The sequence below is a fragment of the Anas acuta genome, chromosome 8, assembly GCF_963932015.1.
Source record: "Anas acuta chromosome 8, bAnaAcu1.1, whole genome shotgun sequence".
In the NCBI taxonomy this organism is placed as follows: Eukaryota; Metazoa; Chordata; class Aves; order Anseriformes; family Anatidae; genus Anas; species Anas acuta.
Window position 1 is genome coordinate 19,526,476 of NC_088986.1, and position 18,107 is coordinate 19,544,582.

At 48.6% G+C, this 18,107-nt stretch overlaps 1 protein-coding gene across 1 annotated transcript in view; it reads right to left on the bottom strand.

Annotated features, from left to right (window-relative positions):
- Positions 1–16,971, bottom strand: part of LAMC1 (laminin subunit gamma 1) — a 61,095-nt gene extending 44,124 nt beyond the window's left edge. The window contains exon 1 of the mRNA XM_068690396.1: positions 16,457–16,971. Within this exon, the coding sequence (XP_068546497.1) occupies positions 16,457–16,853 (397 nt within the window). The 5' untranslated portion in view covers positions 16,854–16,971. The remainder of the gene's footprint in view (positions 1–16,456) is intronic.
- Between the last annotated feature and the right edge of the window lie 1,136 nt (positions 16,972–18,107).

Consider the following 18,107-nt stretch of genomic DNA (forward strand, 5'->3'; position numbering starts at 1 on the left):
CACCAAAAGCAAAGAATGGTTGTGAAAAGATTCCCAAGCTGGTATAAAGCTGCAAGCAGGAAGCAGATCTGAAACAAGGGGAAAAAAGAAAAAAGAAAAAAAAAAAAAAACACAAAGAGGAAATGGAGTCTTGTACGCAAGAGGCAATGCAAATATGAAACTGAATACCAAGTTGTTGCTAAAGTTCAACCACTTCAAGTCTCAATTTATTCCACAGAAGTGGAAAAGGCCATGAAAAAATACTTAAAAAGTAAAAACAAAGTAACTGGAAAAAAAAAGAAAAAAAAACAACTAAGAACCTTTTATCCCCCCTGTAGCTAACTATCTGAAGCTTTCTACACCAACCAGGCATGAAAAGTTCCCTGAGAATAAGCCAGCTGCCAGCTATATTCCCAAATTTAGCACAGAAATTCTGTGACCTATGACAGTGAACATTTTGGAAGTTATTTCTCCACAAGGAGAAATAGAAACTTTTAAAAAAGTCTTACAGAAGCATGATACTCACTTGAACTCCAAAAAAAGAAACAGTGTTTTCTCACCAAAAAAAATCTAGTCTCTGTTAGCCTCCAGAAATGTTAAAATAATTCGCCAGCATTTGCAATTAATTGTTGAAGATAGAAAATAAGCATGTGTGTTCCATCCGAACATAAACCCACTTTGGCTACGCACCTCGTGAAGTCAGGATGAGGGCAATCCCACCAGGCTGCTGTGCCGTCATGGACCTGCTGCGTCCAAGAAAATAAAGAACTTTCCCACATTTGGAATAAAGCACCAGTAAGTGACATTGACCCAGTCATTCATTTTTATAAGGTCATTTTTTTTACACACGCTTCTTTAGGATCTCTTTGTTACTACAATCATCCACTGAATAGGGTGCTACTGAGCCATATGGAAAAGAGCATCCTAGTCCTAACACGTAATGCAGAGTTTGGGTAAGGAAGCAAAATTAACTGTTCCTTGTCAACACATCCATTCTGCTGGACTGCGTCTTGAAAGTCAGTGGATCCTATTAAATCAGACTGAACACAGAGGGAATCTTAACAATAGAGGCGAGGGGTATAAAACCCCGTGCAATGCAAAGAAAGAAAGGAGCAATTGCTACGCTGCAAAAACCTGAATGTCAGCAAAAAGCCTCCCTTATTCCCACAACTATACGTTCAGACTGGATTTTCTTTGACCATTTTAGGCAAGCTAAAAAAAAAAAAAAACGCAGCTTTTTACATCTCCCTTACGTTTGCCGTGTGTCCTAACTTCTCGCAGAAGTGTGGTTCCACACGAGTTACAGATGACTTTCACAGCTGTGGAGGAGACAGCTGGGTACAGAATAATATCTGGCAAGTGCTGTGCAGGCTTGAGATAAGCCTATATATCTGCTGAAGCAATCAGCAACAGCACAATAAAACCTGTGTGGTCACCCTTAGACTTCAGCGATGACAAAAGGCAGATACCAACAGCTGACAGCTACTATGAAGAAGGCAACTTCAGACTGGAGGAACAGGAAACTTCCTCCATCATTTCGGGCGCTGTTTACATTTGGAAGCTCTTCTCTGCAATAGCAACAGCCAAGGCGAGGCTGCCTGTGGCTTCAGTTTGTATTTGGGGACACAGCTCCATAGTGACTGAGTCCCACCAAGCAGCAGCCCTGCCTGCCTTTCCTTCCCTTCTGAAACGCTCACCTTCCCTTTGGGGCATGCTTGGTAAAGTTTGGGGTCCTGAAAAATTAATTTTTTCTAGTGCTTACAGCTACTTTGACAGGTGGTAGAGGGGTGGGAATCATAGAAACTCACTTATTTGCTTTGGTTTCCTTCCATTTTGTTCTACCCTAGGATGGATGCAAGGTGATCCAACCTTGTCTCAATCCTCTGCAGTTGACTTTATTGGGAAGGACTAAGTTGGGAGGTCTTCACCCAAGCTGCTGCCACGTCCTATCATTACTTGTACTTTATTTATTTATATTTATAGTCTTGCCTGGGGAGTGATGAAACAAGGAAAAAAGGATTTCAGCAGAGGAAGAAGTCACCAAAAAGCAGTTGGTGCCTCAGATACTATCTCAGGTTCTTCTTCTGACTAGCTTTACAGCTGGTGTCCTCTTTACAGTTGGTGTTCTCTTCATCACAAAAGGCAGAAGTAATTCAGAAATCCTGAGCTCTGTCTGTTATTTGGACTATTTGGCCTATATAATGGGTGGCACCACACTGAGAGGGTAGCGTATCCAAAAGATGGTCTCCTCTTAGTGCAGAAAAGCAGCTCCTCGGTGCTGGGTCAAGATGACATCAGAGAGATCTTAAAAACGCAGCACTTCTTAAAATACACAGTGTGCCTCAGCTTCCAGCAAGCCTGTCAACACCAAAACAATAGCCCTGCCTTGAGCACTTCTATTTTTAACATTTTCCATCTGTGCACAGGACAACTATTTAATAAAACTAAGGGAAACAGAACTGAAGGAGTTGAAGGAACTTTTTCAGAGCCAACCCAATTAACATGAACACAAGCTGTAACCTCCAGCAGCCCAAATGCATCACAGGGATTCCTGAACGAGCATCACGTGGTGGCCTCGGAGACGGGACAGATGCTGAAAACTGATGCCTGATCACCTGGGAGCACAACAGCAGGTGACAGAGTTGAGCCTAACACAAAGCTTCCTGCATAATATGCTTGTGCCATGGAGCAAACATCACCTGGCATGGCTGCCACAGAGAATGGGTGTTGTAAGGGAGCATGATGATCCTAAACAGCTTGTTATTCCATAGATGCACCTAATGCCTTGAATTTTCTTTAGGATGCTGAGGACTGTGCTGTAAATACAAGCGGTACAAGAACACCTGGAAGCCCATGGATGGCACGTATATGCACAGACTACCCTTAAGGAACAAGCCTTAGCTTGAACCCAGCTCACGCTCAGAATGAGGACACTTTGCCCTAAAATGGTCACAAGCCTGCTGTGGTGGAAAGAAACTATGCATTGCACATCTAAAAACAAAGTTTATGCAGAGGTTTCAGCCCCTCCCCATTAGCAGGGAGGAAGGGCCCAGAACCCCCAGCAGCAGCATGACACTGGCCCCACGGCTTGAATGCCCCAACACCTTTGCACTGTTTTTCAAACCAAGCCCGTTTGGGGCAGCTTTCAAGTATTATTCAGGCAGGAGACAGTTGACAGCTCACCTCCATCCACAGCAGTGAGAAAAAAGGAGAAAAAGAAAAAAAAAGTTGCACGACAAAACTCTGCCCGCACTTACAAAGAAGCCTTTGGTAACCTGAATGAAGAGCACTTGCTCCCATGATTCAGGCACCACTACACGTATACATCCCTTATGTGCAGAAATGAAAGCTGTCGGGGTGTGTGCTCCATCCAAGCCCCTCACAACCCAGGAACACAAGCGGGCAGGTGGCTCCTGCTCCCGGCACAGCACCTCTGGTCACAGAACCAGGGCCTGCCCCTCAGCACCACTGGATCCTCTGCAGTGGCCTGGGCAGGAGCTTCTGCATACCTGCACAAAAATTCATAGCTCTAAGGGTTTTCTTGCTCATCGCTGTGTGGGTAGGACACATAAATGGAGAACTCTAAGTAAAGCCCTCAGGTATGCTAAGCTTCTTTTCCATCCCTCCAGGGAGCTACAAATTAAGTAGGTGAAAGTTGCATCATAAAAAAAAAACAACAAAAAAAACACTCTCCTTAAGACTAATGAATCCAGTTCATTTTCTGGCCCAAAGAGCATGTTTTCGGCCATTGGTTTTGCATCTGTATTCTACAAAGACACATCACTGTTCACTGGCTGACCCTGTTGTAAGAGCAGCTCTGCAGCTTCATACAGGTGGCAGATGACTTGCAGGGCAAACCCAAGATGGGTTTGCCAGCCGTGCATTCCTGGGGAAGGTTTTCAATAAAAGAAATGCTGACACAGCACCAACCTGGCCAGCCTGACAGTAATTCTGCAGGAGCTGTTTGAGCAGCTTACCCAAGGCACTGAGACACGACAGACATCTCCAGGCTCTGTCTGTCATTCAGCAGTTTGGCTCTGGGATGGGTGTTGTCCAGCAGCAGCACAGGAGGCTTTTACGGGCTTTACCTCATCCATCACTACAGGAGCTCTTAGCACATAAAAAAAGTCATTACCTTATTTATATTAAAATGAGTGTATAAATGTAATTGTATTTGGATGCACCAGCCGATACTTCAGCATTATTTATGAAAATTAGGTTTAGTCTTCACATCGATTCATCTTAATCATGATTAACAGATTTAAAAAGAGACACTATTGATCAATCCTTTGCCCCTGAATCTGCTTTCCAGAGCATCAAACAGCTGCGTAAATATCACTTTGTCCGCTTATTTTAGTGGATTATTAATTTTTAAAAATTTGCTTATGCAAAGTCAGCTAGAACAAGCTAGGACAGCTGAATCTCAAACTAAAATGAAGATGTTTTACATAAAGTAAAACTATGTAAGAATTCTGTGTTTAAGTCAGAACACAAACATGCGTATTTTATTTATGAAAACCCTTCCCCAGAAAGGCCCTATAATCTCTCAACCTTTTTCCTAGGTTTGTCAGCTGAATGAGCTGCATCCCTGTTTTGGCAAGACCCAAAAGAGAAATTTTAGCTTGCTCATTTCTTTCCTTTTACTGAAGTCTGAGCATCAAAAGCTCTGAGTAGCTTCACATAAACCAAAGTGCTCACTTCTGATTAGTATTACTGCAAGGCTCTTTGTAAAATAAAATAAAATAAATTTAAAAAAAAAAAAGACAAAACTTTAGGGTGTTTCCAAAATTAGCTGAAACTGGTGTAAGCTTTGTCCAGTGCCTGCCGCAGGCTGTGCATTCCCAGATTCCCAGCACTTCTTCCCCTTCAGCCAGCACTTGCATGGCCCCAGGCACATTGCAGCACTGATCCCCTTATCTCCAAACCCACCAAAAAGGTTATCTTTCGATCAAGGCAGCCACCAGGACTTGATGAAACAAGCTGAGAGGCTCAGCCCAGGGCTGCAGATCCATGCCCCCAGCCCCAGCAGAGCAGCAGGAGTACCTTGGTGGCATGGGGACACTGCACCTTCACCTCCTGTCTCCGAAACAAAGCACAAGGCCGCTGCGGGAACACTGCGCAGTGTTTCTGTCCTGCAATGTGCTGTCACAGTAACTGAGTGCAGAGACAGCATAAAAGCGGTGAGACTGGGAGAAGGAAGGGAAAGAAGTAGGTGCACAACACAAAATGGTACAGCCCAGGTGAGGAGTTGAGCAACTCATGAACACTGTCCATTATTCAAGCCAGAAGTGAAAGCCCAGGCTTCCTACAGAGCATCCTTACTGCTCGTACTTAATTTTGGAGGAGCTTAACGATGATTTGTTTGTTTTTTACCTTGCAAATGTTCTTCAAAGAAGAAGCGGTGTATGTCCTTTAGGCATGAGGATGGAAGTCATTCCTGGAATGATGTACCAACTATTTATTGGTTCATTTTTAATTGCCAGTTCGGAATGACAAGTAATCTTTTCCAACAGCTTAAAAAACCTCCTCTTTAAGTCTTCAAACATACTTTTCTCAGGGATGTAAAAAAAAGTACACTAAGCTAGGACTTAAATGTTCTTTCAACTACAAATGCTCATTTCTACTTCAAAGCAATGGTCTCTGCTACTAGGGTTTAACTAGTTTATCATTAACTGTGTGATAGCTTTTGATGTTCCACTCTAAAATACCTCAAACCATCACTGCTTGTCCTGGAGGCTCAAGGTATACCCCACCACTCAGCTTACATCTGAGAAGGCAGAAGTGGTCTTCACAGCTATCTTGAAGGGCAGGCCACTTGGAAAATTTACCAAGATATGGTGGTTTTACTCAGGTGGGCAGCTGAACTCCACCTCAACTGCTCTCTCACTCCCCCTCCTCAAAGAGGAAGGGGGAGAAAATACAAAGCAAAGGGCTCAAGGGTTGAGATAAGGACAGGGAGATCACTCAACAATTGTCATGATGGGCAAAACAGACTCAGAGTAGGGAGATAGTAAAATTTATTGGCTATTACTAACAAGCTTGCCAAGAAAAACATTTTAGCAATCAATTAACTTTTCTTCTGAGTTTCCTGTGACAAAAAGAACGGCTTTCAGAAGTCAGCACGAGAAGAGCAAAAGCTGACAGACCGCAACCACGTGTTTCAAGACAAGCTTGCCTCAAAGCACCGCGGGCAGCCAGCACAACTACCTGCACAAGGCGAAGGCTTCTGGAGATGGCACACGGCCACAGACGGACGTGCTCCGCGCTCCCTTTGTGCTTTGGACTGTTACCAATAGATTTCTTGGACAAGTCGGGACACGCACCACCCCTCAGACGGGGCGATGAAGAAAGCTTTCCTGCGCTGTGCTAATTACGCACAGGGAGCACAGACATGAAAGTGAGCTTGAGAGGGAGCTGAAGGTTGGTTCGTTTCACATCTGCACCTTCTGCGGGGCCGGTGGCGACACAGACTCATTTGCTTGAGGTTTCTTGGAGCCGGGCTCTCGTGGTTTCCCCAGAGCCACCAATGGCTTCCTGCGGTGGGATGGGGCACAGGGCTGCTGGGCCCGACAAAAGCCAGGGGGCTGCCAGCACTGCTGTGAATTTCAAAGAGTCGTGCTATTTAGTCAGGCAGAGTTTAAACTTTCTGGTACACAGTACTAATGACACAGATTAACAACTCTAAACTCCATTCATTTTGCTGAACAACCTCTCTTCCCACAAACCCTTTCTATACACTGTGTAAGCGCTCAATACCACTCCTGCCCATGGGATCACCCTTTCAAAACACATTTAATTCCCTCCCACTGTTTTCAAGTTAACGTAGACTTTTTAGGGGTGGGGAAGAAACAGAAAAGCTGGATTTGCGTGACAGAAAGGCTGGGGAACAGGGTCCCTCCCATCTGCCAGAGCAGCATGTTAATTTTCTACCAAGCGTTCCACAACAGAACAATGCTGCAGCCCCTGAAGTTGCAAAACAGACGGCTTGGATGACATGAAAAAGGCTATTAATTCGCAGACAAATTAACGAGGAGACATTTGGTACAAGGTTTGCAATAGGAAGAACCAAGCTTCCCTTCCTATGAACACTTCTGGCCTCTTCCATGCAATAGCTACTGATACTGTGTGCACAGAAATCAGCATCACCAGCCCAGACCACACCACTGCTGCAGCAGTGCATCCAAATCCTGGGCAGTAATAAACATTAACTTGGTTAAAACGTATGGAGAGACCAGAGCCAACTACTCAAGCACACACAAAAACCAAACCAGTTCCTTCCCTGGTGTGACCAAGAACTTCACCTCTGCTGGTGACTGCAGTGCTCTTCAACAGCCGGTGCTGCAGTCGCATCACAGCTTCTCCAGACCGCTTTCAGACACTACTGTTAGGTGCTACAAATTAGGAGTAAAATATGATTTGTCATCAAAAAGCAGGATTTTTATTGTCAGGCTTGTACTCACAGAGAATCAAGGCAAGAAACCCAATTTGGGGAATCTTCTGAAGATCTTCTCCAACACTACCCACATAGAGAGTTGAACACATTTTCCCAGATATCTCTAAATGTATCAGTGGATACCAAATTAAATACCTTTTAATAGTCCCTTCTGGGGGACAGTTCATGAAGTTGTGCAATCCTCACCCAAATAAAGGCTGGCATCAGTGCCAACGGAGCACACCAACTTGGGGTGCTCTGAGTTTGGGATTTCTGGCCTTCCAGCACCTCCCAAGCTGATACGGACTTATTCTTACACAGCTCCTGCACCTTATGAGAGATGGAAGTACAGGAAAGTAAGGCCAGGAAGAAACCTGCAGCAGAGAAAATACCCCTCAAACTGACCAAAGCAGCTGTGTTGTAAGCAGTACTCCTGCCTGTTTGCCCTGGGTAGATGAGTGATGCGGTCTCCTCCCGGAGGCTTTCAGCCAGATGTTTGCAGTTCACACACAGTTCACAGCAGCAGGACTGGGAAGGTCTATGGTGACTCACAGTGACACATCAAACCTTCCACACAGGATGCCAGTGATGGGGAACGCCAATGATGGGGTCAATAAATGTTTCTTTTAAACTCATCATCTACTCAGACAGCTTCTAGTAATTTTTTCCTCATCCAGTAGCCTCAAATCTCCAGTGTTTAGAAATTTACCCATGAAAAGAAAAATGCATTGTTTATAACTGCCCTTTTAGGATTATAAACGACACCAATTACTTGCAAGAGAGCTCTAGTTTCAGATCAGTAGCTCTGCAAGTCATTTCATTGTTTCCTAGAGGCATTTACTACCATATGAAATATCAATCCCTCACGAAAACCACAAGCTTCCATTCCCAACCAGAAGTCAAGGACTGGCACCGCGACAACCAACTTCAATGTTTTCAGACAAATTACCAATGGATAAAAGCCATTCCGTGTGAGAAAGTGGCAGTGTGTACGTACAGATGTATGCAGAGTCACTCTGCTCAGAGAGCAGAAGAGCAGTGATGTGCAATGCCAGTAATTTAACCAGTTAACTCATGCCTGCAGAGTGCCGGTCGACCTCCACTGAGCATCCATCCCTTCCCAGCGCAGCGTGAAATCCCTGGAGAGGAGGAGCTGGGGGGCAGGGAGCAGGCTGGGAGGTAAAGCAGGCAGAAAGCTGCATTTCTTTCAGTAGGGAATGATCACGGGAGTTTGGTTTATTCAGAGTTCAAGCATTTGCATGGCTAGCAAGAAACGCTTGCAAGCCTACGCCTGGTCAGCTCCCACAGACGCCCAACTGTCCGAGTGCCCAGGAAATTAACCTCAGCCTCCCTGTCTTGAGGCTTGCTCAGGGTTTTCCAAGTCTCACAGAACCATCTAGGTTGGAAGACACCTCCAAGATCATTGAGTCCAACCTCTGACCTAACACTAAGCGGTCCTCCACTAAACCATATCACTGAGCTCTACATCTAAACATCTTTTAAAGACCTCCAGGGACGGTGACTCAACCACTTCCGTGGGCAACTTAACAACCCTTTTGGTAAAAAGGTTATTCTTAATATACAACCTAAACCTCTCTTACCGCAACTTTAGCCCGTTCTTCCTTGTCCTGTCACCAGGCACGTGGGAGAACAGGCCAACCCCCACCTCTCTACAGCCTCCTTTGAGGTACCTGTAGAGAGCAATAAGGTCGCCCCTGAGCCTCCTTTTCTCCAGACTGAACAACCCCAGCTCCCTCAACCTCTCCTCGTAGGACTTGTTCTCCAGACCCCTCACCAGCTTTGTTGCCTTTCTCTGGACTCGCTCAAGCACCTCAATGTTCTTCCTGCAGTGAGGGGCCCAGCATCTCCTCACTCCATGCTTTTTACATCTTCTTCATAACCCTCCACACATGTTGGGAATCAACAGTGAAAAGAGATGAGGTTTTGTGACGAAATGATGACTAAAGAACATTAGGGCATCCAACTATGGTGCACTCAGAGTGTCCTAGGTGTGAGCAATCCCCTCAAATTACACAGCACCAGGGAAATGGGAGGAGGAAAGCGAAGCCCAGGCACATTGCAAAGAGCTGAGGAAAGGAACAGAAAGACAGGGGCAGATACAGGAGAGGGGCCAGAAAACACAAGAGTGAAGCCAACAGGGGGTCAGCAAGAAGATGAGAGAAACCACATTTGGTTGAGTCACCAGATCATTCACAACTTCCATCAAGCAAGTGACTCAGCACTGCAAAACTGCACGCAGTACGCTCCTCAAGCCAGGCTAGTGGGAGCCAGGAGACCCACCGAGGAACCCAGAGAAGGTCCTGAAGCACAGGAGACACCAAAGCGGTGGCAGGGAGGCATCAGCACCAGAACCAGAGCAGGAAGAGCTGGACCACACCGTGCACAGCAACGGCTGCAGCCAGGAGGCAGTACCAGCTCCAGCAGATGCAGATATGCAGGATACCCACAAATAAACTATGCTCGGGAGCTCACACGCAGCAGCATGGCCTCTCTAGGGCTCATCCCCCGGGACTGGCTGTGCAGCCTAGCTCACTGCAGGGGACTGTCGGGAAGAACATCCCACACAAAATCCCATAGGATGGGACACGCAGAGGACTGCACATGAAAGGACCATAAATAACCAACATAATTGGAAACGAACCACAGAAGTCCCTGGACAAGAAAGATTTCTTTTCACTTAGTTAAGCAATTTTACTTAACGCTATGATACCAAGAAGCATTTTTTCCAGAAGGGAATGATTTTTCATCCCATTAATCCCAGTAAGAGATAGTACCAACACAAACGGAGCATTTAGTTTACAGCATAAGAAAGTATCACGAAAAGGGACTGCTTATCCCTCTTCAAGACGGAGGTTCGATACAACCATTTCCTTAAAGCCCCGAGAGAGACGTTATCTTTGAATTAAAAGAGTTGCTTTCCAAAACTATATACATTGAAGCAAAATATACAAGGAAAGGAAAGAAAATCCTTTTTACCAACAAATCTGCTCAGGATCCCTGGCACTTTTCCCCCCCTCAGAAATTACTCAGCCCACGTGCCAGGTGCTCACCACAGCAGAACCAGGCCTTTTCTGGTGCCCAAGGAGGCTGAGCTATAAAGCAGACCTTGAAAAGATAAATCACAAGATGAAAGCAATTTGCTGAGAACTGGACTGCTGCCAACTTGAGACTTTGCCGAGTTCACTCGGCCCTGGAACAGGGGAGAGAAGTGCCATGAAGAAATCATGCGGCCGCGCGCACACCGTCCGCTTAGACATGGAGGGGCCAAGGACCAACAAGCCCTGTCATCAAGCAGATCTTGATGTGTCATGGAATTTAGGCATTTTGTTTTTAGAAGATTCCCAAGACGTAGCTGGCCTTTCTGTCAGGAAGGGCCGAGCCCCCCTTCCAGCTCAGCCTGCCCAGCATTGGGACCAACTCTGCACCCAGCCCTTCCCTCAAGAGCATCCCACGCCCCTGACGCTGAACTGGAGGATTCCCTTGCTGCCCTCCCAGAAGATGCAGCACTCAATGCAAAGCAAGGCCAGACAAACTGTTCTCCAAATACTTCTCTCTGCAACAAAGACAAGAACACTACCGAGAGCTGATCCACAAATCCACAAACCCCATGTCTTTGCGAGATCTCACTATACCACCTCTCCAAACAGCTCACAAACCTTCCCCTTCCCCCACAAAACAACCATGCCCCAAAACAAATGCACAGATAAACCCTAAAGCTATCTGGAATTCTGCCTCCTATACACAAGATAATACTGGCTTACCTACACACAAAAAAATCCTATAATAGTTTTTGGATACTATTTCTGAAAGAGGAAATTTTGAAATTCTCCATTAGTGAACACAGCTGTGTTGTGTCAGAACTGCAGGCATGATTACCACTGGAAACTTCTCTTTGATGACTATCACATTGGAATATCTGCAACAAGTAGAAGCATGGAAACCAGGAGAGCTTTGCCACCCAGTTTCAAAACAAAATGCTGAAGATTACTGAATAATACATAGGGGGCTTGGGGGTTTTTCGTTTTTTAAGTCATCTCTCAAATAGGGCTAGACCAGCAGAAAAGAGATTAAAGACTGAGGTTGGGTGGTTTGCATTTAACTTAAAGTTCCCTTACCGTTTCTGTTCCTTTTTGCAGTTGGTCTCCACCACTGTAGGAGCTTCTGTAGAGGGGAGAGTCTGAGAAGTTGCGATGTGCTCCCTCAGAAGTACGCGGTGCCCCCCATGAAGGCTCACAGCAGGGTACCAGTCCGTACCTGTGGCCTGGCAGGCTGTGGGAGGCAGCCTCACCCCCATGGCCCCGGTTGACAGCCGTACGCTTCTGCGGGTGGCAGCTCTCTAATCTCACAGCACAAAGGGTGTGCTGAGCACCCGGCCAAAGCACTCATCGGTGTCGATGGGATGGCCAACGCCGCCCTCGCACGAGCACGTTGCTGGAAAGAAGTTGCTGTGACGGCAGCAGAATGGGGACAGGCCCCTCTCACACACCCAAGAGCAGTGGTCGCATCCAGCGTGCAGACAAGACACGGCAAACACGGTCTAATAACGCACCTGCCTTCACAGGCACGCAGGGCAGACCACCACCAATGCGCCCTCAATCTCACTCCGCTCACAGGCTGCCACGAGCCGACAAACCAACCCCAAGTCCATCCTCAGGGAAGGCCTTTGCCTTAAGCTGCTCAAATACCGCAGTGAGTTTCGAACAGAGCTAGTATTGCCACAGGTCCTCGACACAGGCACCCACCTACACTTGTCCTCCACCTACAGCCAGCGAATTTCCCTGGGCTCACCGTGCCTGGGCCAAAACCAGACTTGTGCTGCGGGGCAGCTGAGGCCACACAGCTCCTTCAGCCTACGGGGCTGTTACAGAACTCGTGTTATTTTCTGAACCAACTTTAAAACGCATTGTGCTAGCCACTAATAAGCAAGACTCAATGAAGAAGAGACACATAAGTGTAGGCTGACCTGATTTTATCCCTCATGCCAGCTAAGGCACAGGTAGACAGCAGCCATCCCGTGCAGGAGCTACCCCAGCACTACCACCAGCAGCAGCAATCAGTGCACCAGGGCCCCAAGGACACAAGCGGTACCAGCACCGCCCTGGCAAGAGCTGCATGATGAAGGACATCAATGCTATGCTCTTTATGCTGCTGATTAAGTATTACGGTAAACCAGAGGCTGCAGATCAGTGTCATTCTTCATTTCCATGAGAAGCAGCGGCCCGAGATTTTCGCTTGCAGCCTTGCCAAGGCCAAGCCAGCCCCCTGGAGCTTTGGGCTGCAAATCAAATGCTACTGAGCAAACCAGAAATTTTTCAGTAAGCTCAGCAAACAATAGTTTCCAAGATTTAAAACTACAAAAACAGCTATGTGTCTGTGTCAAAACTGGTGATTAATCCTTCCAGCAATTCAGGGCGAGCACCACAAATAGCAGCTATTTCTGCTGCAAAAACACCACCCAATCGCAGCTCGCTCCATCCCCTAAAATAAGTGCTCTGCCATGTATAGTATTCCCAAATGCCTCACTGCCATCAGCATCCCAAGAAGGACGCAGGACAGAGGAATTGGAGAAAACTTTGGAATTTAAGGAGTATGTGAGTAGTGATAAAGAGCTTTAGAGCTACTTTATATAACTGCACTGAACAACTGCTGGCCATTAAAAAAACTGATCTCTTAACTACTCATGTTGAAACCTGCAAAATGTAAATCAAGCCTTTGTGAGGCCAACTAAAATAGAGTCCCCTCAGGGCTCTGCAAATACCACAGAGAAGGCACTGGAGCACTGGGCAAGCCATTCCCAGCCCAGGTCCAACAACGTCTCCCGAGGATTTCCCAACAAATTGCACTGCTAAGGTGCTGTGCTTGGCACAGAGGACTCTTCCAAATTAAATGGCTTGCACAAAAGCCTTTACTGAAGAAAGATTACAGACGCAGGATAAAGCCCCTGCAGAAGGAAATGCGGGTCAGGAACTGAGCTCCTCAGCCTGCCCCCTCCATGCTCTGCTGTTTGGGAGTAACCAACACCATGCTGGGTGAGCCCACTTGCTGAGTAGGCTCTCACCAGGGCAGTGAGAGCATCCCCTAAAAGCCCTAATTTGAAAGCCAAACTAGTAACTGAGGAGGATCTTAGGCTGGAGTCACAGTGTACTTGGGCACTCACAAACCCGGAGTGCCTACGTAAGTGCTAGGAACACTCTGCCAATGAATCAATCACCTTTTCTCAGGGTTTAGTTTTAACTACTTATGCAAACCTTTACACGCCAACGACCCACTTGCTCGATTTAGTTCCATGGCAGTTTCCTAGGAAGGCAGCGCCCGGCCAGCCTGCAAGGTTTCACCAGGACAACCTGCGGCGACTGCTTGCTTCCCAGCTGCATAAACTGAATACTTGAGTTAGGGCACGTTTTGTGGCCCTTCCTTAAAAAAAAAAAAAAAAAAAAAGCTGCCTTTCTGTGCTTAAAAAAAAAACTCTTCTGCTACAAACAACTGGCAAATCAAACTGAAGCTGAACATAAAAGCTGGCATCTTGCCTGGGTTTCCTTGCAAATGCCTTCAAATGGCAGTCATGCCCCAAAGTACGCTTTGCAGGCAGAGTATATATAACCAAGCATCGGTACTCTCCTCAAAGCCAAATAAAGGACTGAGCAGTTAGAAAAGGGGGAGGTGAAGGAGCCTCACAACCCATTTCTCCTAACAGCCAGGGGCTTTAATGAGTTTTTCTTTATCTTACATTGACAAGATGCCGACCATCGTGGAGAGGGGCGCTTACAGACCAGCCTGCAGCACGGATCTCAGAAGAATCCACGAGCAGCAGGGCTCAGCTCTAACTGCGACCCAGCCCCACAAACACAGCTAATGTGTTTGTTACAACAGACGGCGCTGAGGAAGAGAGGACAGAAGCAGGATTGCTCTCAACAAAGCTGCCGGTGTGCCGAGGATGGATGCTGCCCCTTCGTCCAAGGAACAAAATGCTGGGATCCCAACAACTGGAACCAAGCCTTTGCCAGCACTGGGAATAGTCCACACTTTTTCTTGTCCTCTTCTTCCAGTGTTTAAAGCTTTACCCCAAGGCTTTGTTTTGCTGCGTGAGGGGTCTAACTAGCAAAGCCGTACTAAAACGTGCACACAAAGTGCTGGGGAGATGCCAGGACTGTCCCAGTGCTGCAAGCAGAAGTGAACGGCACAGGCTGTAAAAACGATGGGACTCTGACTTTAGAAACAAGCAAAGAGAACTACCTACACATCGCAGCGTCTCAGCTTCCACACTCAGCTTACAAGCCATCATCACTTCCCCAAAGTCCCTGATTCTTGGAATGCATGGGAATAAGGGGGGAGGGTGGCACTGGAAAAAAGGAAGATTACTTTGGGCAAGGCTCAGATAGAAAGAACTCAGCCTCAGGAGCTGACAGCTGGGGGAAGCAAGGGGATGCTTTTAAGAAAGTGGAAGGGAAGGACATGGTGGTGCGCTCCTGCTCTCACCCATCAGCTCGCTTACATGCGAACCAGAGACACGCTCACTTCTCCAGAGCTCTCGGGGAAAGGCTCTTACTTGGAGGGCCTTGGTGCTCTTTCATACGAAGATAAGAAGCATTTATGACTGCTGATAGCCATTTCTAGAAGGGGTGGTAATTTCCCCTCTCTTCTGTGAGCATGGTAATTTTTGGGCTGAGACCTCCTGTCCACACACACCTGCAACTTCATAATGCTGATCCACGCTATTCTCTATACCAAGCTGCCTGCTAGCATCCAATTCCCAAGCTAAGGTTTTTAAACTCGACGTGTAAATTCTTAGAATTTCCAAAGAAGTTACAAGGCCCAACAGCCCGCTTTCACATGTTGACAACAGCCTTGCATCTCTTATTTGCCTTCTGCTGTGGCAGGAAAACATTACCCTGCTCTACACAGGCCGAACATCATTGTACGTTAATCAAGACATCACAAGTTGGCAAAAACTCAGCACAGGTCAGCATTTGCAAGCTGGAGGCACAGAGGGGATGCTGCCAGCCCTGAAGGGGCACACAGCAGTGCTGAGCAGCCAGGATAGCAGCGCTTTCAGGAGTAAAGGCGGCTGCAGCATCAAGCGGGTCCTTGGAGATCATGCAGAACCAGCTGTGTAGAAGGGCTTCGTGCCCCCAAACGCCTCACAAAACCATACAACACCGTCTGCATAAGTAGCTTAACACTTCGCTATTAAGTCTTCTTAAAATTAACTCCTGCCACCATCAAGCCCAGAGCAAGCACCTCATAGTGGGGCAGGCAGCTTTCCTTTAAAACAAACCTGAAACCCAGGTGATTGACGATGCCACATTGCAGTGCCACAATATTGATTTGCCAGCAATGTTTTAAAAACGGTGTTTTCACGAAAGACATGAGCACACTTCTTCAAAGTCTGGGACACAGCACATCGTTTGTTCCAGTATGTTAGAAAAGTGGATTGTTTTTCAAATGATATATATATACAGACACAGAGCTGCACAGGACCAAATGCAGCAGTAATGCAGATAAGCCTATAAACTAAGGTTTACCTTGATATAAAGGGTTATGATGATGATCTAAGGTTTACCGTAATATAAAGGATTATGATGATGTTCTATTAATACATGAAATCAACTCTTAGCTTACTGCTTTCTCCAATGACGAGAATAACAATTCCCGATGTACAAAAACTAAAAACTAAAGCAGAACAAGAGGTGTTACCGCCTGCCCTAACCCAAACGCGCTCCCCTAGCCCCGGTAACGCCGGTGCGCTCATCGCAGCGCTCCCAACACCAGGGGCTCTGCAGGTGGGTGCAGGCGGCAGGCGCTGCTGCCAGGGGAGCCCACGGCTCGCCTCCATCACGAGACACGGGCGCATCCCACCCAAAGGTCCCGAAACCCGACGCCCACCCCCCCCGACCCCAAGCGGGGCTTTCTGCAGGACGAGGCGCGTCGCTGGGCTGCGGGGCGGGGCCGTGCGGTTACCGCGGGTTACTCAGCGACCCCTCGGCCATTCCCCCCCCAGGGGCTGCCGGCCCCGCGCCGCCTTACCCAGGTGCAGGGTGAGGTTGACGGCGGCGGGGTGCTGCACGCCGGCCAGCATGCTCTGGCTCTGCCACCAGGTGGTGTCGGCCTGGCTGTTGTAGTCGGTGAGGAAGGCGGCGCCGTGCCGCAGGTGGGGCTGGGCGGCGTCGCAGAGGTGGCAGGACTGGGTGACGCCGGTGACGCCGGTCTGCACGCAGTACTCCTCGGCCGGCGACCCGCACGTGTTGGTGGCCACCACCGTGGCGTTGAAGGCGGCGTTGACGAACTCGGGCATGCAGCGCTGCGGCCGCCCGCTCCGCTCCTCCGCGCACTCGTCCATGGCGGCGCCGCAGCCGCGGGGCAGCGCCAGGGCCGCCAGCGCCGCCAGCACCAGCGGCAGCGCCCGGCGCCCGCCGCCGCGCATGGCGGCGGGGCTCGGGCCGAGGGGGCCGGGGGGCGGCGGGGGCTGCCTGGGGCCGCCGCGCAGCTCCGAGCCGCCGACTCGCGCCCTGCTCCCGCTGCGGGCTGGGCCGGGCCGCGCCGCGCCGCCGGGCGGAGCCGGGCGAGCTGCCGAGGGGCGGGCGGGCGGCGCGGGGCAGGCCGGGAGCTGCCCCCGGCCGCCATGGCCCGGCCCGGCCCCGCCGCTGGAATGCGGGGAGGGGGGGACGGGGGCGGCCGCGGAGGGCGGGGACCCGCGGCGCGGCGCCGCCCGGGGGGCTCCGGGGGGGGGGTCCGGGGCTGGCTGCAGGCTGCGGGTCCGAGCCGGAGGGGTGCTGCTGACAGAGGAGGGGGCGGCTGGGCTGGGAGCACCTGAGGGCACCGAGTCCCCGCGCTTGGTTCTTCCCATCAGAACCCGCTTCGTGCCCTTGGCCGCGGCTTCTCCCTTGCCACTCGTTTGTAACGCTGCAGCGGAGCGGTGCGGCCACGCTTTGCGCACCGAGCTCGCGCTGATCTCGCCAAAATCAGAATTACACCTCCGCGAGCCTGAGCTGTGCTCGCTCTTCAGCGCCTTACCTGCTGAAGCAGCCCGTCAAAGCTTGGAGCCTAGCAAAGCATCCCAGCGTATTCCCCATAAATACGTTGCTTTTGCAACACACAAAAATAAATAAAATACTCTTCTCCCACTTAGCTATTTGAGCTCACGTAAATGAAGCAGGTTTTAAGTAGTTACCGATTGCCAACTTCATGTATGAAAGTGCACAATTCCTTTTCCATGGAAAAGGCTCCATGTTATCAGGGTTTACAACCCAAATCTGTTTCATTTAGGCACTGGGAAACCCTTCACTGCTGCCAGGTTACTGACGCAGACTCGAATCCGAAAGGGAAGGTGTCACAAGTAATAATTCTGGGGTCAGTATTTATCTGGTGCTGATAGAGCAGGACAGCCAGGTAACCTCTCTAACTTTCCAGTGCTTACAGGGCGAATAACAGTAACAGTACCTGGGTCAATAAATTCTTGTGACTGGAAAATCCCACGAAGTAGAGTGAGTCAAGCTGTGTGGGAGGAGTTGCCTGAAAGGAAGGAAGGACTGCTAAATAGATAGGACTTCAGCCTGGGCAGAACAACAAAACTTATGGGTAACCACCAAAAAAGAGCAAATAATATTTGTGGATAATGTTGGTAACTGTGCTGGGCTTAGACAGCATGGGGATAAATGAAAGAATGGTGAAAAAATGA